We start from the raw sequence: 21,758 nt of genomic DNA, 5'->3' as shown, positions 1-21,758 counted from the left end.
TCAGACGAAAGGTAACATTTAGAAGATAGTTGCTGGAAGGTGATGGAAGAAACATGTCTATACAAAGCTCTTGAGGGGAGTAAAGAATACTGTTTTAATTTGACACCCTTCAGAGATTTACGACAGGCTCAACCTTTTGATCTCTAAAGGGTTTTTGGGTTTAATTAATTTTGCAGGTGACTACAAACAAATCAGGTGTATGTGTCTATTCATCATTCAGAGAACACTCAAATAACAGTGGTTACTTGTGTCACTTAGCATTTTCCTTTCTGTTAAGGTAGTGGGGTTTTAGTCCAGTTTGAACCCTACTGGTTTGATGTCGTTGTAGCTGAACACTTGCTGGGGAAAGCTTTGGCTTCAGTCATCTCAGTGAAGTTTTTTAAGCTGAAAGAGGGAAGACAGAGATTAGATATTAGAAAGAAATTTTTTACTGTGAGAGTGGGGAGGCTGTGGCCCAGGTTGCCCAGAGAAGTCATGGCTGCTCTGTCCCTGGAGGTGTTCCAGGCCAGGTTGGATGGGGCTTGGAGCACCCTGATCCAGTGGGAGGTGTCCCTGCCCATGGCAGGGAGGTGGAAGTGGATGGGCTTTGAGGTCCCTTTCAACCCGAACCATTCTCTGATTCTATGACATTAACTCAGATTTAGGTGAACCGATGAGCAGTTGCATGAGCTGAGCTTGGTGGCTGTCTACATTCTTTACTGCTGTGCAGTACAATTGTTTAAATTTCAGATCATTTGGCTCACTAAGACTGAAGTCCAGGTGATGTAAAAGAACTACAGAATTCGACAGTCCAAACAACAGCAATTCAAAATGGCTACAGCAGCACTTTTTGGAAAGTTAGTGGAGTTAGGCTGTCACTATTGCTTTTTAAGATAGGATGTAGACCCATCAGTTAATCATTGTTACTCCTACAAAAGATGAGGGGAGGAAATAAGGGAGAAATGGTCAGCCTGATTTAGTGGCATGTCCCTGCCCATGGTTGGAACTAGATGATCTTTAAGGTCCCTTCCAACCTTAACTATCTATGATTCTAAATGGGAGAAGTATTTGCATGTCTGAAAGTTTATAGCAATTAAAGCTTTGCTCATGAAAGAAAATGGGGAATATTTGGGTGCGTATATCTAAGTCTCTGTTTCGGTGTAGAAATGCTTGCCCAGAAACGGGAAGGCTGTGCAGAGAGTAGTTGTACGTAGAGAATGTAGAAGGTCAGGTATAAGTTTGCCTTTTTCATTGTTCTATACATTAATTACTGGAAGTGCAAAACTCGGTGAAGGATGTGCTAAAAGTAAACCTGGTTCACCGTCCTATTGTCTTAGTCACAGGCTGTTGGCAATGTGCAGCTTCACTTTATAACCTGTGCTCTGCTTTTTACATTTTCTTACTTGATTGGAAAGAAAACATCCGTTGTGGGAGCCAAGTGGGACCACGGCAGAAGCCCTATTCACTGCTTCTTTAATCCTTCCTTTCCTTTCACTGCGTAGAAACCCCTGCTCTATTCTCTGGATGTGTTTATAGTTGAACATGGACTGTGGAATTGCTTAATGAGCAGCCTTGTTAGATTGATTTCGTTTAGCTCTGGGTGGTTTGGGTTGTAGAACTGGACTTGAACAAAACTTTTTTTGTGCTGAGAAATGTGGATGACTTCTGGACAAATGTCACCCAGGCTTTACATTACAGGATGTCTTCAGAAATAGTCAGAAGTGGCTTCTGGAAGGTTGAGAGCACCGATGAGAGTGTACCATTTGTTTGCAGGCGCTCTTACCCTCAATCACGTTCGAAAGAGAAGTTTTCCATTCTGTTTTCAGCTCATTGAAATGCTCAGCTAAAACCAGTAGTATTTCCTGCCCTTGGAGAGGTTGTGGCATTGTTGGAACTATAACTACTCAGCTTACAGGCATGAAATTATCTTCCCTTTTTACAAGTTCCTTGAACAATCTGGTTCTGGATCTGGGAAATGCCGTTGCTTTTTCTTTCCCGGTCAAGAGTCAGTGTGCTCGTGAAGAATGGATGAATGCTGAATAACGAACAGTCTCATTTGTTAGTGAATATAAAATGAGGCCACGAGGTCCAGCACCCAGAGGACCAATAGATGTGTTGAAAGCAACTGGGCTCAAAGTTGCCTGGGAACCAGTGGCTTTTGGTGTGAAGTAAGATGGTTTTGTACTCATAAATTCAAGCTAGTGTCAGATTTGATAGCCTGCGAGAACTTTCTGTGTGGCTGCTGCTGTTTGGACAAAGGATATAATAATATATCACCTCATGAGGTATAAAATTGGATCTTTAATGTGGGAATAAAAGAAATCGGCATAGACTTGAGTCTTTACTGCAAGATGTTCTGTTGGGTGTTGTGCCCTCGGGTTACCCACCCACTTACCTGTCTGCCTTGAAGGTACTATTATCTTTTATTTGATAGATCAAATTGGCTTTTTAAAGGCAATTGCCTGAGGCTCTTGCAAATGCTGGCTTGCGTTTGATTCCTGCAAATGAAAACATTGGTGGTTCTACTGAATAACAAAAGGAACCAAGAGGGGAGCAGGTCCCTTCCAACCCAAACTGTTCTTTGATTCTATGATTTTCACCCTATGTTCTCTATTGTACTCTTGCTTTTTTCCTCTAAGTAGAACATAGCATTAAAATTGGGCTTTTTCTGTTTTCCCGTTGCGTCGACAAGCTGTGTTTCTTGTCCTCCCTTCTCTTTCCTTATTCCAAGTCCAGGCAAATGGGAAGTTATCAGAAGTTCATATTGACGGTGATGCTAGTTTTGGAGCTCTGCCAGGTGGGCCAAGAACATCTCAACAGGAGCTAGCTGAGCAGGAACGGGCTCTTCGGTGAGAGCTGCTTGGATTCTGACAGCCAAAATGAGCTGCAGAATTCCCAGCATCCTTTTGTGCCTAAAGCTATTTCTGCTCATCATGTGCTTTAGCCGGCTGTGTGCTCTGCACAGTGGCTGCACACAGAAGGCTGCTGAGAAGCTGGAATAACCGAGACAGGCAGAACTACCAACCTGTGTGTTTATGGAGTTGCACATTGTCTGGAATGAAATTTCCTTTTCTGCGTGAAACTTGTAAGGATTTTTTTCATATTTAGACTGGAGAAAGGGGAGACCCCAGGGAAACAATCTGTTAATCCAGCCTATCTCTTGTGCTAGCGTGACGTCATCTGTGATTCTGTGGTTGCTAAGCTACTCCAGCTGCTCTGGAATTGCAGAGCAAAGCCTCCTCAGCTTTAAAGGGGGAGGCGAGGAAAATGCAGTGGCATGGGTTGTGCCTTATATGCCCTTGCTTTGTTAATGCTTCCAAGTGTCGTTACTCCCTTCGCTTTGTGGCATAGACGTGTGGGTCTAAACTGGAGAGGGGCAGGTTTAGACTAGACCTAAGGAGGAATTTTTTCACTCATAGGGTGATGAGACACTGGCCCAGGTTGCCCAGAGCAGTGGTGGCTGCCCCATCCCTGGAGGTGTTCCAGGCCAGGTTGGATGGGCCTTGGAGCCCCTGAGCCAGTGGGAGGTGTCCCTGCCCATGGCAGTGGGGTTGGAACTGGATGGGCTTTAAGGTCCCTTCCAACCCAAACTATTCTATGATTCTATCGTTCTGTGACTTAATTTTCAGAAGCAGTGCAAATAAAATCCCTCTTCCTATAGAGGCTGGTACTTCTTATGCATTAAAAGAAAAAATCAACACAGCAACTTGTTAATTCAGAGCTGGATCCTAGTGCTATATATCATTTATGTTTTGATCAAGGCAAAAAAACAGCTTGTGGAGGAGATGAAAAGGGACATGACTGCAGGGCTTCGGAGTGTTGGCAAGAGGGAGCATAGGAGCAGTTTTGATGTAGTTCTATAAGAAACGGGTCCTACATATGAAAAACAAACTACTACTTGGTCCTTAATGTTTCCTTCTCTGAGTGCGTATAGCAAATGAACTGTGAAGTGTATAAAAATAAATATGGTTGCATTTCGTAAGCATTGATTTAGTTTTAAGGATATTACTGAGGGGAGGTTACAACCTTTTCCGCCTTTTTTTTGACCACGTTTCCTTCTATACTGCAACTAAAGACCCAATTAGATAACTGAAACATGGAATTCATGTGACCATAACAGATAAGGAATTTTTATCTTCCTTTTACCTCGTATGCAGGTGTACAGGCAGAAGTTACTTGGGGCTCAAAGCTGTGTTCTACTACTTCATATACTCCAAGTAAAAGACTGGAGAATTTTTACATGGAAGTGCTCCCTCCAACTCAGATTTGACCTTAAACCCCAGTAAGAGAGTTCTGTAGAGCTGATCGTTTACTTGAATGGGTCAGACAGTCGATGTCGCTCTTGGCATTTCCTACTTTGCTGCCTAATCCTTTAATAGAAGCTTTGGAGAAAAACTCATTAAGCAAAATTAACCCAAGCAGACCAAATCAATTAATGAAGGCCAAAACTGTCACTGTGAGTCATCTGTTGCACTTAAACACTTGGGATCAGTTGAATGGGGGAGATTATTTTTAGAAATCATGTAGACAATGACTGGAGGATTCGTTGTATTTCTAAACAGTTAGAGAAACACTCATCTACAGAGGAAAGAAAGTATTTACTTTTGTCTTGTTCATGTTCAACAAGACCAAGGACAAGTTCCTTCACCTGTGTCGGGGCAGTACCCAATTTTAAAGCAGTATGGGGGATGATGTGATTGAGAGCAGCCCTGCAGAGAAGGACTTGGGGTGCTGGTTGATGAGAAGCTCGACATGAGCTGGCAATGTGCACCCACAGCCCAGAAACCAACTGAGTCCTGGGCTGCATCCAAAGCAGCGTGGCCAGCAGGGAGGGAGGGGATTCTGCCCCTCTATTCCTCTTCTTGTGAGACCTCTTCTTGAGGTGTTGGAGTGGGTCCAGAGGAGGCTACAAAGATGATCTGAGAGCTGGAGCACCTCCTGTATGAGGACAGGCTGAGAGAGTTGGGGTTGTTCAGCCTGGAGAAGGAAAGGCTCCGAGGAGACCTTAGAGTGACCTTCCAGTACCTGAAGGGGCTACAAGAAATCTGGAGAGGGGCTGTTTACAAAGGCTTGTGGGGATAGGACTGGGGGCAATGGGTATGAACTGGAGAGGGGCAGATTTAGACTGGACATAAGGAAAAATTTCTTCATTATGAGAGCGGTGAGGAACTGGCCCAGGTTGCCCAGGGAAGCTGTGGCTGCCCCATCCCTGGAGGTGTTCCAGGCCAGGTTGGATGGGCCTTGGGCAGCCTGATCCAGTGGGAGGTGTCCCTGCCCATGGCAGGGGGGTTGGAACTGGGTGGGCTTTGAGGTCCCTTCCAATCCAAATGGTCCTGTGATGATTCTATGATCTGACTTTCTCAGGGATCAGATTTTTACCAGAAATGAAAAATATTGCTTTCAGCCCTTCAGGGTCGTTTTCCAGTTCATGTCTAGACTAGAGATACTGATTTAAACCAGGGAGTTGTCACTACTGTAAGATATATCAATATTTCCCCATTATCTTCACGACATTTCTCCCTACAGGCCTGTCAGGTCATACTCGGTAGTCAGGAAGCCCAGAGAGCTGTGTGTTTTTCTGCGTATCTCAAGGTGTCTTTTTGAAGAATGAAAGCTTAGCATGCAGTGTTCTTTACAAGCCTTCATCAGACGTGATTCTCAAGCCATTCATTTATTCTACTATAAAGGCTCACTTGAAAAACGAATCAAGTTTGTGAGGACTTGGGGATGGTTATAGGAAGGTAATAATATCGCGCTGTGCTTTGAGGGCATCATTTTGATGGTGGTTATACACAGTTAATAGTCTCAATTGAAAACAAAAAATCCAATAACTGACAAAGTCCGCACAATGAATTCTTCTGGAAGAGACTTCTTCAGGCTAGGGATAAAAGCATCACTTAGCAAAGCTGCATCCTTTCTCTGGGCAAATGGGAGCACTTCCGCTAGAAAATGGAACATTTTCAAGTCATGTTAGTCTATAAAGAGTTTTTAAGTGACTGGGTCGGGGCAGAAATGTTTCAACAGGCCTATTAAAACAATTTTTTTTCTTAAAAGCAAAGCTTAATGAATATCTAGATGTAAAGATGAAGTAAAGAGTATCTAAATGTCACTTTAAAAGGACAGTGTGATACATGGGGCGTTGCAGGTTTTTTTTGAACAGGTTCTCCTTGTATTTCAGAGAAGCTCAGTTAGTCTCTTATGCAGCGCCAGAGTATACAGGGCAATGAAACCAGAGGAAAAGTTTCTCTCTATGAGCCTGTGAGGACAATCCTATGAATTTTTATTTGAAGTCTTGCTTCTTAGAAATGTGTTCAAGCACGGAATTCTTGGTTTTCTTTAAAACCAAACTGATTTCCTAAGGCTTGCAAAGGAACGTTTTAAATCTACTGCTTAAACGTTTACACAGCTTCAGGTTCCAGTCTCAGAAAAATAAGAAAACACAGCTTTCTCTCTGTCTTCTTTTTCCTTTCCTTTTGATTTTATGGACGTGGGTACTGCATTTCTCCACTGTTCTTTAAAGGAAGTAATTGTAGCACACATTTTCCTCTATCTGTTGTTATTCCAGGTGCTGAGGATGTTGTGATGGCATTTTCCAGATCAGAGACAGAAGACAGAAGGCAGTAACTACAGGAGACCTGAACAACACAAAACTGGAGAGGACAGTGAGAATCGCGAAGATAGAGGAGGATGGCTGAGCGTTAATAAGTTCCTTTGCCCACCCTAATTGTTCCTTGGTATTCCTTCTTCTTTGTAATTTTGTTTCCCTTTGCTCAACCCTCAGAATGCATCTCACAACCATCTATTCCTGTAAGTTTTTGCTACTCCGCTGGGCTGTGTTAATTAAGGACAAACCTAACGGTGTATTTTTGATTGGCTCAAAGGGACAGACTGCGATTGGCTAAAGGAAGATGATTTTTCAAACTTGACCAATGAAAACCTTTTATCTCGCGTTTTATTTTATATTTTAAAGAAAGTCTCTTGACATCCTACTTCTAAGGAAGCTTTTCATGCTGTGGTGCTTATTTAGGTCCAACTTGTGAATTTGAAGAGGGTTTGATTTGTCTGCGTAGAACTGGAAGCGACGTGTGCTTGGTTGGCAGTGCGAATGCTTTCTCTTCAGTTGGCTTGCAGGTGTTCGCTGACTTCTACATTTTCATGGCAGAAAGCTGACGTTTTGGTGCATTGGTTATTTCTTTATACTTGGAGGGAAAAGCCAAATGTGCTTTGCAATATTTATTACATCTACGCGCATCTAAACGCTTGCTTTTGGGGAGTTTCGTTTTGTTTTTATTTTTTGATTGGCTTCGAAATGATGGGTTTGATTTCCTGTTGGCTGCAGTGTTTCCAATGCAATCAGTTTTTCCATACTCATCTGCTCCGTGGCCTCGGGCTCTTTTGGGAGCGTGTGTCAAAAAGCATATTGAGTTGATAAGCCTACCTGTTGGAGCTGGAACACGGAGATCACCAACCCATTGTGGGCTGGGCGGTGAGCTCCTGGTGGACTTGGCCGTTCAGGTGCTTCTCTCTTTGTTTCTGACAGAGGAGCTGTAGATATTTTGCAGGAATTGCGAGAATGAGATCTAGGGCTGCGACGTGAATTTGCCAAATTTCTATAGAGGATATGTGAACTTCTTTAAAGAGACTAAATATAGTTCCATTTTAATCCTTTAATTGCTGCACAAGACTAGCTCTCGCATAAGGAAAAAATAATAATCGTTAACTTAAATCCAGCTTGCACTGGGCTTTAATAAAATTAGTTTCTAGTCACTTGGAAAATTTTATGTGGTTTGGCTCCTTGGAACCGTTCCATGATACGGAAATTATTTGGATCCTAGTTTAGATTAAGACTGGATATAAGGGAGAAGTTTGTTGCAGTGAGGGTGGTGAAACACTGGCACAAGGGAGGCAGCGGAGGCCCCATCCCAGGAAACAGTCCGGGTCAGGTTGAACAGAGCTCTGAGCAACCTGATCTGCTTGGAGATCTCCTATTCCTGTAGGGGGGTTGGACTGGCTGACCTGTAAAGGGCTCTTCCAACCCAAAGCTTTCTCTGATTCCAATACCGTTTCCTTTAGGCACTGTTCCGAGAGGCAGTAGCGCTGCTTGAAGCTGTCCAACAGTGAGTGTATGGGTGACGCTCTCAGGTTCACTCCCTTAAGTTGCAGGGCCTGAAAACACACACATTTACAAACTGAAAACCCTGCGGTGAAATTCCTGAAGTGCACTGATGTTCGGGATTCTGCACATCAAATCTCGCACTGCTGCCTGAAACCCGGCACTTCGTTTTCTCTCATGTGTGCAGGTCGTTTTTACAATACTTCTGGATTTTCCTGTGGGTTGCACTGACTTTCAGATGTTTCACGATCTATTAAAGCAGAACTCTGTTCACCTGTTCTTGGTTCCTTTCATGTGGTTGTTAATTATTTGAACTAACAATTCCAGAATCTGACTGTGACATCATGACCATTTTCACGGCAAGAAATGGTGATGACAGGATGCTGTTATGGACTCAGAATGGGAAAAGATCTTGGGAGAAGCCATGGAATGCATGCAAAAAGGAAGAATGAACTTGTGGGCACAAGGAGGGATGTTATCTCAAGCAAATAAATGCTGTGTAATGAGAACAACTGTATATCTCTTTATGAAAAAAATCTGTTTGATTCAGTTGCAGCTTTGTAAAGTTAAATGTGTATTTTACCCCTTTTTCTTGGGGGCCGAGTAAGAAATTTATTAAAATAAACCAGGAATAAGCCCAAAATACTCTTTCAATTTTGACCTGATCGTCTAACAGGCACTTCAGTTTTAATTGTTGTGCAAAGCAAAGGAGGGGCAGCCCTTAAAGGATTAATTTAAGGGGATACACGTTTTTCTGGCTGCTGGGCTGGACTGAGTGGGCTGGATTGTGGTGACCTGTCATTGTCAAGCGAACGTGCATCCTCCGTGTGTATCTACGGCATTTCTGAGCTGTTGAATCTTTTCAAGGAGAAAAGTGAAGTGTTTATGTGGTTTAATCTTTTCACTAAAAATGTAACTGTTGGGGAAATACAGTTTCTAATAGCTGCTTTTGTTTCTTATTGATTTATTATATTGTGAAATGGTCAAATACTTGCTTTGCCTTTGTGGAGGACTCCTGTGTAGACTCCAAATGTGGAGTCTTGAGTAGAATGTCGAGAAGGTTATATTGAGAAAAGGCAATGCGTTGTATAACGATACAGTTTGGGATTCAGAAACTGGAGGAGACGTGGTCTCTTGAGAATATATGTTCTTGCTTTGTTACCTCTGTGTTCCTCTCCTCCCCACTGGCGATTTCTTAACTTTAAAACAGGGCTGGAAGATTTATAGTGAAGGATTTGTACATAAACTGGGGGGAAAGTAGTGGAAAAGAGGGCTTTCCAATATTCCTGTTGAATTATAGTTCTAATTAGTTATTTTCTTGCTATGAAAACTAAATTCCTGTTACCACTGTGGAGCCTGGATTAGTTGAGAGGTAGAGAAAACCTACATCAGTGTGGTTGACTTTATTGTAGGCACAAATTTCTTAGCTTTACCTTTCTGCTTTTGCCTTCTCAGGCAAACTGGTTAAAAATAAGAAAAGCAGTGTTTTAAAGGTCAGAAAAAGATTTAGAGATGACTCAGATACTCCTCTGTCTCCAGATGGGTAGCGATTGTTGTCGTCGTATCTGTAAGCATTGCCCATTGTAAATGAAAAGGAAACCCCACTGTTCACATAGGCTTTTAGGTTGATTCTCCCAGGTCCTAAAATAATAGAGTAATGGAATGCGGGAGCTGGTGACACAGCAACCCTTTGGAAGCAGCTTGCCTGCAAGAGGCTGCATCACTGATAAAATAAGCTCTTCGGATTATTCATTCCTGGTTTGATCTAAGGTAAGTATTAACAGTTCCTATAAGTTGTCTCCTTGTCTTAGCTGCTCAGTGGCCTGTGTGCAAGTTGTTGGTGCTTTATCATTCAATCTCTTTCAGTTTCATAAAGTCTGTGTTTCTAATTCACCAGCAGTGAATTCAGAACTATTCACTAAATAGTTCTCATGAAGGCCAAAGATTAAATGTCCCATGAAATTCGAAGACCCCTGTCACCTCTAGAAAGGATTGTCCTAAATAAGACTTCAGGGTCGTATGTGGGATAATTTTCTATAGACACTGAGAATCTGAAGATATCACTGTTTACTCATGTGAGAGGAAAAGGAAAGAAAGGTCAAAGGTAGAAAGCTGTGAATAAAATATATATAATACCTGCCAGAAATTATTTGATGAAGAGCACACTGGGCAATGAGGAGCGTGTGTGGTTTGGATTACGTTAAGCTCAGCTTTCTTTTTGGTCTCTTGCCTCCTCAAGGGCTGTGTGGCAGAGCTGACGGAAATACTGGGACCAGCAGAGACCAACAGTGCAGGAAGAACTGTTTGTGGAGGTTTAAGAAATCTTCGGTTCTTTTCAGTCTCTATACAAGAAAGAGTCCTTAGTGAGTAAGCATCTCTCCCTCATTGTTATTAATCAGTAAGGCAGCGTTCCAAAGCTTAGTTATTAATAACATGAAGAGTTTTTTTAGGTGTAAGAGTGACAGGAGCATTGAAGTGTTGCACAGTTGCTGCCTTGCTGGGGTATTTGTTGAATGCAGTTGATTTTTAAACCAACGGACAGCAATATGGTTTGCATCTACCCTCAGCATTGATCTGTTCCAACACTGGAATGATACTGGACATGCTCGTTACTCGGCACTGCAGTCAGAGGTCTGTGTTGTACGCAGGACAAATCCTTCCCTGTTCACAGAATCAATAGGAAATATAGTTCATTTCTAGATTTCTTTTAGGTGAAACATTTTAGTTTCATTTAACTTCACCTTCTGCCACAGAGTGGTGTTAAGGATCCTGTCAGATAGGCCTGGATGGATTATTTTAATAAACTTAGGCAATGTGAATGACCTAACACAAAACTAGTTTTTGGCGGTGTTAAAATATGTCAGATTTTGGTAACCATGAGCCAGGTGCAGTGCTGATGGGGGTTTGCTGGACAGACTGTTGCTGCCTCAGGTGTAGAATGATGCATTTGCTATAGAATCATAGAACAGTTTGGGTTGGAAGGGACCTCAAAGCCCCTCCAGTTTCAACCCCCCTGCCATGGGCAGGGACACCTCCCACTGGCTCAGGCTGCCCAAGGCCCATCCAACCTGGCCTCGAACTCTTCCAGGGATGGTGTAGCCACAACTTCCCTGGGCAACCTGGGCCAGGGCCTCACCACTCTCATGGTGAAGAGATCCCTCCTTATGTCCCATCTAAATCTGCCCCTCTCCAGTTTATAGCCATTGCCCCTAGTCCTATCACTACAAACCTTTGTGAACAGCCCCTCTCCAGCTTTCCTGTAGCCCCTTCAGGTACTGGAAGGTCGCCCTAAGGTCTTCTCGGAGCCTTCTCTTCTCGAGGCTGAACAACCCCAACTCTCTCAGCCTGTCCTCGTAGAGAAGGTGCTCCAGCCCTTGGATCATCCTTCTACCCTCCTTCAACAGCTCCATCCCCTTCTTATGTTGAGGATTCCAGACCTGGACACAATACTCCAGATGAGGTCTTACAAGAGAGAAATAGAGCAAATTTTAGATCTCAAGTATCTGTGACTTCTTTAGAGATGCGGTACCTCAGATGCTGAATTGCTGTGGTTCTTTTCAGCTCTGCGAATACAAATAGGGAGTCTATACAGACACTTTGCACTACAATTTCCTTTAAGCCTCCTCTTGTTACTGGTGCATTCAGTTTTACAAATGTAAAGGTGCTGAATACAGAGTGCAGTGTTGTTGTCCCTTATCAGGAAAAGAGAGGAGCTCCGATTATTCCCTGTCAGGCTGTAGATTCCCGTACAAAGACAGAAAAGAAATCACCTACCATCTTCTAAGCTCCTTTTCTTTGCAGCTGATTTGCCCTGAGCAGAATTACTGCACTACATTATAAACAACCTGGCGCGCTGCCTTTGTAGCTTGGAGCACTTAAATTTTGGGGATTGTTTATTTTGGAAATGAGAAAGCAAAAAAATTTTTGAAGCTTTAGAACTTGGCTTACTTCCAAGCTGCCTCCTGTATCAGCATGGAATAGTTAGGTGCAGAGACCTTTGGGCTGTCTCAGCATTTCCCAGGTTAGCTCTCCTTGCTTTTCTGTGCCCAGATGCCCCTGAACCTCCGAAAATAAACTTCCAGCCTTTGTTTAACAATGACAGTGCTAAGAGGTGGACTGATGTATCTATACTTTGCTTAAGTTTCTTACCTTAGCTGGTTGTTGCTGCCCTTTTCTGATGCAGTTATGAATACAGCCAGGTCTGATCCTGCCCGTACCTGTGATGGCAGCAGCTGGAGACACTGTGCACAGCAGGAATGCTCTCCCCATGTGTTGTGTGTCTCACAGCGCCTGAGCTCGTTGGATCCCCCAGAGAAGGCGGCCCTTTACCCACTCTGTGAGGAACACAGGTAATTCATAACAATTTTTTTTCCCCCAGGTTGTAAAATACTTCTGAATTAACCTTGTTGCTTCAAGTTGATTGAGCTGAATCCTAGAATTATTCTGAGTTGAGACACATCTGGTGTTGGGCACCCATTTAGGCAGATTTATGTTTGAATTGGTATTTAATGGTGTTCTTGGCTTAACTGGTAGGGTGTTGGCCCCAAGCGAAGAGTCAGTTGTCTGTGTTTTACTTGCACTGCACATTACTGTTATATAGCTAATTTCAGATTTCAGAAAACAAATAATAAAGTTATAAGCATGCAGAGTTTTCTGTTTCCACCATAGTCCACAGGTTGTCCCATAAAACATATTCCTATTTTGCAGTGAGGCGAAAGTAATTTTACTGCTCCTCTCAGATAAAGCCTATGCTTGTAACTCAGTACTCTGCTGATGATATTCCAACTGAAATAAGAAACAAGAATGTTTGTTCTGAAATATCTTCCCCAGATGAGGGGAATTTTTGTGAGATGAGCATGGATAATATCAGTTGAGATCAAGGCTTGATGTAGAGGTGGACCAGAATAAGAATGTGTCTCCAAAACCTTGCTGTCTGGCAGTTCTACCCATGGGGTTTTGTTTTAAGCTGCCACAAGACCTCAAAAGTTGCTTTTGTTTCCTGGCCTTAATCTGTTCCTTCAGAGGAGCTAAATGCATCATTGTCATCCAGGGCTGCAGAACAACTTGCGGCTGGCACTGAAACAGAGCTTAATCATGTCCAGGGTGCAAACGGGAGCCGTGGGTTTGACTACAGTAGGAAGGGAGCCTGACACTGGAAGGAGTTGTTGCCTTTATGGTGTAGGGTAAGACTAGGACAGTCTCACTGCTTTGTACTGGTATTTTGGTGTTTTTTAAACTGCGTGAAAGGATGGAAAGTTTCTATGATTTCAGAGGAAGAATTCTGCTTTGGAAGAGAGTGGCTTTTATTACATACCTACGTTTGTCCCGTGCAGCAGGAGGATGCATCGAGTTACTCGATTATGGAATGATGGAGACACTTGTGTTGCTGCTGACGATGCACTGTGATCCTTTCTCAGCTTTACTTGTGACCTCCTAATCAGAGGGCACAGGATAAATTGCGTTGAATGTGATTGGAATGGACAGTGGTAGCCAGGCATGTTCCTCCAGCCTTTTGTCATCTATCTCAAGTGCCCGGAGCAGACAGACGTTCACAAAGTGTCGCCTAATCGGTGTCTGCTGTTAATGCCTGGAGTGTTGTGCCTGATGCCTGGTCACAGCGAGGGGTGGAGTGTTCTCCTGCAAGTAGAACAGTTCACAACGTAGTCCGCACTCTGGTTTATTTTTTAAAGCCAAGATTCTGCTGAATCTCAGGGGGGTGTGAGGAGGAAGACAGGAGAAGGTCAGGAATGCGTGTGTTTCTGTAGGTGGAAGCATAAGAGGAGGATTCTGCCTCACTGTTGTACTCTCATAAGCTTCTTTGAGCCTGGAGAGAGATGGTAATTAAACTAGACAGAATCTTAAGCTTTTGACTTGCCTCGCCAGCCGCACCAGACTTCACAGTCTTCCTCTAAAAGGAACTGGGCTGCGTGCTGGTTCTGTAGCACGACTGGCTGCTTCTACCAGATGGGCGTACAGGAGAGCCTTTTGTTTTAGTCTGGCCTTGACCTTGAGGTCACAATCTTCTGAAATTAAATGGGACATTTGGACTTATCCTGGCTACTGTAGCTACCTGATCCTTTGTACTTGATTTTTTTTCTCCTCTCGCTAAACGTAGCACAGTCTGGATGTCAGAGGATTGGAGCAGGACAGGGAATGAAATGCAATCTTTTCGCTTTCAGTGCCATTGTCAAAAGGAGGAGGCAAGACTTGGATAACTGAGAAGTGTTTAGATCAACTATATACCAGTAACAAAGAGGAAGGGCTTTCTAAGGGTTTTGCAGACACCAAAGCCAGTAGAGCTGACATATGTACCTGCTCTAGTAGATAGAAATTAGCATGACATCACTGGTATGGATGGAAAGCTTCACAGCTCATATCCTACAATGAACATCTTTTCCTCTGTCCTTAGAGGTTTAAATAGAGAATCTGTCAGAACAATCACCGTGGCTTAAGTACTGGTGAGATGGATCACAGAGAATGATGTCTTTGACATAGTGTGATTGTAGACCTGGTAAGTGCTTAAAGACAACACCCTGAATTCAGCTCAGAACATTAAATTCAACTGTGTCAGGTTGCTGTTGAGCTAAAGCCACAAAACCATCTCTGAAACACAAGTGCTATCAGATAGAGAACACTCAGGGAGCATAAGCAACAGTCAGTCTGCAGGACTGGGTGATGCCTTAATTGAGCTTCAGCTGCGATTCAATTGGGTTTGTAATTCTAAAAGGACACACAGTAATATCTTTGCAGGAGAAGCCATCCTGCTTTTGGGATCTGATGGACAGTGCATTCCGCCACCTGAGTAGAGAGAAGAGGTCCTGTGTGTTGTTCTTTCAGTCTCCTATCTTGATAGAGTGCAGAGAGTTGGTTCCTGTCTGGACCTGAATAAATCGCTGTGAAGGTTGTTAGCGCTCTTCTTGCTTAGAGCTACTAAAAAGAGAGCAGTAAGGGAGGGGAGAGAGAGATTAAAGGGGGAAAGCTGATAGGTTGTGAATGCATTTTCTTCTGTGCTGGAGGTTAAATAATATTTTATGCATGTGACAAAGATACTGTCATTAAGGAGCTGTCGGGCAGAATGAGAGCTGGGCAGAAAAGGGAGCGGAGATGCTTGAGGGAAAAGGGTATGAAGATGTTCTAATGCTGCACTCTTGTGCACATACAGTGTATGGTGTGTGGCTTTGTATGTCTTTCACTGGAAAAGAAAAAAAAGGCTATTCTACAGATATGTAGGGTTTTTTTTCCCCTTCATTGCTCAAGTATAGTTTCTGTGTGAGATCTCACTGGTTACTCGTGGTGTTACTTAGAAAATGGTCAAAAGCTCTAAGCAACAAAGCTTAGGGTGTAGGATTAAGGCTGTAGAATGTCATGTGATGGTCTTGTACATAAAGCATGGCTGTAACAACTAGAAAAGACTAGCTCCTCTGCACCTTGCTCAGTTTGAAGGCGCCTCCGTCATCGCAGAGCTGCTGGAATTATAGCTGTCATCATATACCTCCCGTTCAAATGGGCGAAAGCTGGGCACTCAGACTCATTTTTAGGTCGGGTCAATAAACACTTGACCTATCCTGTGTTGTATTTTAATGTAATGTTACACAGACACCAGTCATTCCCAGAGGCTCTTCCTAGGGCTGCACGAAGCTGCCTGTGTAAGCTGTGCTTCAGACAGGATGATATGCCTGTCTCATCCCATAAGCTTTTTATTTACACTCAATGGGCAATGGATCATTGAAGCAGCAGTAAACACAGAGAAACGTGCCGTTAGGATGCAGTGCAAAGCGCTGTGCTTCAGCCATTTAACACAACACAGGATTTACAGCCCCCCCCCAGCTTTCTTTGCAGAAGACAGTGTCTCGTTCCGCTTATCCAGCTGGTCCACTTGGTACTGACACAGAGAGACCAGGAGAAGAAAAGGTAAGAAGTCATCTGTCAGAGGCTCCTTGTCCATACTGAAAATAAGAGAAAACCTCGCAATGTTAAAAGTTAGAGGTGGAATGGAGGTTCACGGCCACTGAATGTTTGTCTAGGCAGTAGGATGGTCCTTGAGCTCGTGTTGGGTCCAGCAGAAGTTGATCCCATGGAAGAAGTGAGCACATCACGTTTATGAAGGAACTCACTAGAAGTGTCTTATCTTGCCTCACTGGTTAGAGGAAGGCATGGAGTTAACAATCGAAAGGATACGTGGAAGCAGCACATACTGGGATGGGGTAATGATTGTAAATCACACAGATTCACTCACATATATTAAGTCAGTTGGGGATGGGGGGACATCCTTACCTTTGTGCTGAGCACAAACCACGGCGATGTTGGTTCTCCTTGTTTATTTGTTTCCTGCTTGGTTAAAACAATATGTACAGCTCTTTGCAGACACCCTTCTCAAGTTAATATGTTCATAACACTTGTTCAGCCTGTAAGAGCGCCACTGAATAGAATTCTAGTGATAGGTCAGTAGCTGAGTCAGTGACAGAAACAAATCCTGTTTATCTTCAGTGTGTTCCCAGAACAGCATTCCCCTTCTTTAACACAACCTTCCCACCCCAGGACAGTTTGCTGTCAGCATTTCAAACTCTTTTTCTGTTGCAGAGCAGCAATGGAAAGCAGGATCTAGCTTTAAAAACAGAAGACAGATGTGTCCTTGTAGGGAGACTGCCTCGGAGCTTCCCCACGGGGAGGCAATCAGCCCCTGCTGCTGGCAAGGAGCTCTCCCTCGCCTGGGAGCATTAATCAGGGCTGACTGTTCCTCTTAATCCTCTGATCCTTTCCATACGGACGAGAACACAAGCCTTGCGTTTGCGTGTTATGCTCCTCTTGACTGAAAATAGGGCCGGCGCCATGGCTTGCAGCAGGCAGCGATTAGATGGGTGGGTGATCAAAACATGATTAGCAAATCTGCAATTAGAGTGAAGGCCAGGAGGGCAGTGGCTTACCGCAAGGAAAGGTCACAACTGGTAGCAGTCAGAATAGAAACGAATATGTGAAATAACAAAGGATTTATCTGCCCTCTTGTCTGATGAGAAGGTAACTTAAATAGCCGAGGTACTGAAAGCTCTGGAATTTTAGAGGAAGAGGGGGAAAAAAAAAAGGGGACTTTCCTCCTGGATCAGATTAATTTGAAAGGGCCTTTTAAAAGCAGCAGAGATCGTGCATGTTTATGGCCAGGGGGGTTGGAATGATGATCTTTAAGGTCCCTTCCAAACCAGACTATTCTGTGATTCTGTGTAGCTAAAACAGAGCCTCAGAATTGATGCAGACATCCCACTTTCTCAATTTTATGCCCAACTGGTTTTGTGACCGATACAGGAATGTCATCGCTTTCTCCAGCAGCTCAACAGTCCAGGCATGGCCCGTGCTTTGCAGAGATATGAGAAGTTTTGAACATACCAATGTGTGAAATGCTTTGAGACCATGTGGGGAATGTGTAGCGAAGCTACTGCCGGCTGTGATGAATTCCAACCAGCCAGGAGAGGAGTTCCTGTCAGGTACCACAAGCAGAGGATGAAAACCAGTTTGCTTGAAGCCTCTTGCAAGACAAACAATGGTGTGGGTTTAGCTCATTTTTGTTGCCTTTACAAAACCTGGGGGATGTGGAAAATACCGCAACTAGAACTCTGTCTCAGAAGAACTGTTCAGAAAAAAATTGATGCCATTTTTTCATGTCTAAATAAGTGTTTGCATCAGCTTCTGAGACAGCAAGATTGGTCCCATTCAGAGCATGATGCAGTTAACTTTTCTCGGGAGTAGGAGGCAGTTGCATGTGATGATATGAAATCTAATATGCCATGATGAAAATTCCAGTTATATGTTTGAGATCTGGGAAACGTATAATCCATGGTCTAGAGCCTGAAAATCAAATCCTGATACGAACTGATTAAAGTGGGGTCTGTGCAAACACCGCACAAGGAAGGGGAAGGAGTGAGCAGTTTGACCAGGGAGCCTTATCCACACTTGTGAAGAAGAACATGGACAGTCATAACCACCAGGGCTTCAGAAGTTAAGGCATGAAGCTGGGTAACCTCTGAATTGACCTCGGTGCTCTGATATTTGTATGTTAAAGGAGGATAAACAACAGAGTGAAGCTTGTGAGGATCCAAAACTGTTTCCAGTGGACTGGGAATCTGAACCTAGGTTCTTACTCTGTTAAATGAGTCCCTTTCCCACGAGAATCTGACCCAACAAACCAGCCTCACTTGGACATAATGTGATTCTCTTTACAGGCCTGTTGCATGACTTGCATTGTGTGGTTGAGTGCCCAGGATGTGGGTGGGAGATTAAAGATCTGGGGAGCAGGGAGACTGTAAGCAGTGACGCCTTCACTGGAAGAGGAATCAGGATAGTCCTGATGGCCCTGCTGCTTCAGCCAGTGATTGTGATGCTGGATACACAAATGGAGCCTTATAATTAGATCTCCTTTTAGAAGACTCTGAGATAAACTGCAGTCCAACAGAGAGCGTTTCCTTTCCCTTTCCGATGAAGAACACTGCTGGAACTTCTCTGTATAATCTCCCTTAAAAACCCATTGCTTGAATTTATTAATATGTAATAATTTGGCTCCTTTTACCTACAAAAAATTACTTATATGGATTAAATGCAAGAATAATGCCTAACAAAGTGGGGAGGAAGAAGAGTATAATTGTGTTAATTATCAGAATACCAGACATGTAATTAATATGCCACAGGAACAAAAAGCAAATGTAGTAATAGCACATAATTGGACTTAAACTACACCCTTGGTAGACATCTCTGCAATGGAACTGTTGTGTTTGTGCTCCTTTTCAAATTAGCAATAAGGAATAAATTAACATCCATTTTGTTGCACATACAAAGATGGAAATCTATTGTGGGGCAGAGTAAGGAATTCAGAGGATGCCTTTACATTCCCATATGGCTCTTAGGGAGGGGAATACTCATGCACGTGGCTCTTCTCTTCTTCTGCAGGAAGGCAGGCAGAGAGAAGAGGAAAACCTCGCTGTACAACCAGATGTTTGCTGAATACCATGATCCTAAAGAATACAAGAAAAATCTGTAAGCTGAGTAATCTAAACATTGTCAGCAGTGCCTGGTGAAAATATGTGAGTAGGTTTATCCATCTGTCCTTTTCTATGTGATAGGTCAGGTCTTACAACGTGAGATAAGGAAATAGGTAGAGCAGAGACTACTCACTGTCCCAAAGGGACATCTATGACAGGCTGTGAGAGTTGGGGTTGTTCAGCCTGGAGAAGAGAAGGCTCTGAGAAGACCTTAGAGCGACCTTCCAGTACCTGAAGGGGCTACAGGAAAGCTGGAGAGGGGCTGTTGACAAAGGCTTGTGGGGATAGGATGAGGGGGAATGGGTATAAACTGGAGAGAGGCAGAGTTAGACTGGACATAAGGAGGAATTTCTTCACCATGAGGGTGGTGAGGCCCTGGCCCAGGTTGCCCAGGGAAGCTGTGGCTGCCCCATCCCTGGAGGGGTTCAAGGCCAGGTTTTATTTTTCTTCCTAACCCACTTCCCCTACATAAATCGCTCTTTCGGTTTTCTAAATAAATCAGAAGGTTCATGTGCTTGTTTCTGTGGGCACAGCCCATTTTGCTGCTCTTCAGAACAGGTTAGTGCCGCACGTGAAGGAACAATGGAGAATCACCAGAGGCCTTGGGGTTTGGTTTTTTTCTTGCGGACACACATTGTAGAAAGGCTCATCCGGAGCACTTCACTGTAATTCTTATTTTATTGAGTTAGAGTATGATCAGCCAAATAACTTATTCCTAATGCTGTTTCACTTTCTATGCTCTCTCTCTTTGCCTTTAGTAGTGTCTTGCTAAGCTTGACAAATAATGCTCTTCTGACCACAGTGGTTTCAGAGACTTTGGAGACCCTCAAGTAAGGAAATAGATTTTTAAGAAATCGGTCTGATTTCATTCAAGTTCCGCCTTTATTTATATATCACAGCTTAAAATAGCCCTCGTGGTATTAGATGTAAAGACTTCCGTTAATAAAGCCTAAATTTTCTTGAGGCCGGGAAGTATCGCTTTTTAGCCAAGTGCTCAGAAACTGCTCGGCTCAAGGTATTTCAAGGTATTGCAGCATTTCTACATTTTGCCTACTTTCTTTGTGCCCTGCTTTCCTAAATATGCAAATGCAAAGCCTAGAAATTCTGTCTTATTCAATTGTAATGCTCCTGTCATCACACTATGCAGACACCTGCCTTTCTACTTCAGAGAAGTATTGTGAGAGTGCATTAATTAATGCTTGTAAAATGCTCGGAGATCCTAGGATGGAAGGCTCTAATGAGTTGTAAAATATTATAATCGTGTTGCAGGATATTCAGTCTCTCTTTGCAAAGAAAGACTTGCATCTTCCCTTCATTGCTTTCATGTTTCCAGACGCATATTTTGCAGTAGAAGGGAATTGTAAACGGGGAAAAAAAGGGATTAAACAAGGTAGGAAGGTTGCTAATGCTGCTCGTGTTCTTGTGAGGAAGCTAGTTGTCTTTATGTACTTCTTTGCTTATTGAATTTTCTTTTTGTCTCTCTGGTAACCCCTACTTCAATGGGTTGTAGAGAATTCTCTGAGTGTTCAGAAATGTCAGGGGAGAAGATTTTCTCCTTCAGATTGCCAAGGCCTTCATTTGCATCCGCTAAATCAATTCTCGCACATGATCAAAGCAGTTCTGGAAATGTTCAAGTGTGGGGAAAACCAGTCCTTTAATTCTTTCTCCCATAATACAGACAGGTTCCAAAGCATTAAAAAAAATAAATCTTCATCCACAGGATCAATAAATACAGGAATTTTCTGCCTGTCTCTGTTCAGAGGATTGCAACTGTGTGTGTTAGGGACAGCAAGGCTAGGAAAGATATAACAGGAATGACCCAACAGATGCCACTCCTGCCTGTTGCCTCTCAAGAGTACTCTGTGGTTTCACAGACCTTAGCGTGAATAATTCATGCTTTATATTCACCTTGAATTATGTTTTCTTTAATGTCATTATTGTTCATTCTTCCTGCTTGGCTTATCAGAAGCCGTATCGGAGCAGAAAACTGTTCGAAATCAAATTCCCAAAATACTTCAGGCTTCTACTCCTGTCTCAAGTGGGAATAGGAGGAGCTAGAGTGGAGCTGCAATAGGGCTTCTTAGAAACTGCTCTGTTGTTGCTTTCATCTAATATTTTGCTTGGCTGTGCATGCAACTCTCTCATGAGCTTAATTACTGTGTAGTCCCTATGGCAACTGGTCCCCTATCAGAAGTGGTTTCAGGGCAACTGTGATAAACCAAGTGCTCGTAGAGGAGATAAAGCTAGGTTCCGAGTTCTAACTTACCCTTAAAAGCAATCATCATCTGGAAACAACTGGGTATGCAGACATGAATTGAAATCCTGAGATGAAAATAAGCCCACACTCAGTTCTAGTCTCTTTATTAAAGACTGGACCATTTTCTCAACCCAATTATAGACTATTTGAAATCTGAACACTCCCCATACGTTTAGACAAGAGTCCAAGCCTAATATCTAGAAGTAACAGTGCATATTCCATGTGTGTTCAGAATCATTTATGAGCCTGAGCTGCAACAATCAGACCTAGATCTGCTGTTGAACTGAGCATGTCTGGCCTCTCTCTATATTTATAGCAGGTACTGGCTTCCTTTAAGCAGCAAGCAAAGCATTCATTTTTACCTATCACCTTATCATTTCATTTC

General features: G+C 43.2%; 1 protein-coding gene across 5 annotated transcripts in view; it reads left to right on the top strand.

Annotated features, from left to right (window-relative positions):
* The window catches only part of CTNNBIP1 (catenin beta interacting protein 1), a 37,655-nt gene extending 28,623 nt beyond the window's left edge, over window positions 1–9,032 (top strand). For all 5 annotated transcript variants that reach the window (XM_054085979.1, XM_054085977.1, XM_054085975.1 and 2 more), the window contains one exon: window positions 6,545–9,032. In XM_054085979.1, coding sequence (XP_053941954.1) covers window positions 6,545–6,603 — 59 coding nt within the window. In that variant the 3' untranslated portion in view covers window positions 6,604–9,032. The remainder of the gene's footprint in view (window positions 1–6,544) is intronic.
* Window positions 9,033–21,758: the final 12,726 nt, after the last annotated feature.

This window comes from Cuculus canorus, chromosome 21 (genome assembly GCF_017976375.1).
Source record: "Cuculus canorus isolate bCucCan1 chromosome 21, bCucCan1.pri, whole genome shotgun sequence".
Taxonomy (NCBI): Eukaryota; Metazoa; Chordata; class Aves; order Cuculiformes; family Cuculidae; genus Cuculus; species Cuculus canorus.
Note: the sequence above shows the minus strand (reverse complement) of the source record. Positions and strands in the feature narration are given on the sequence as shown.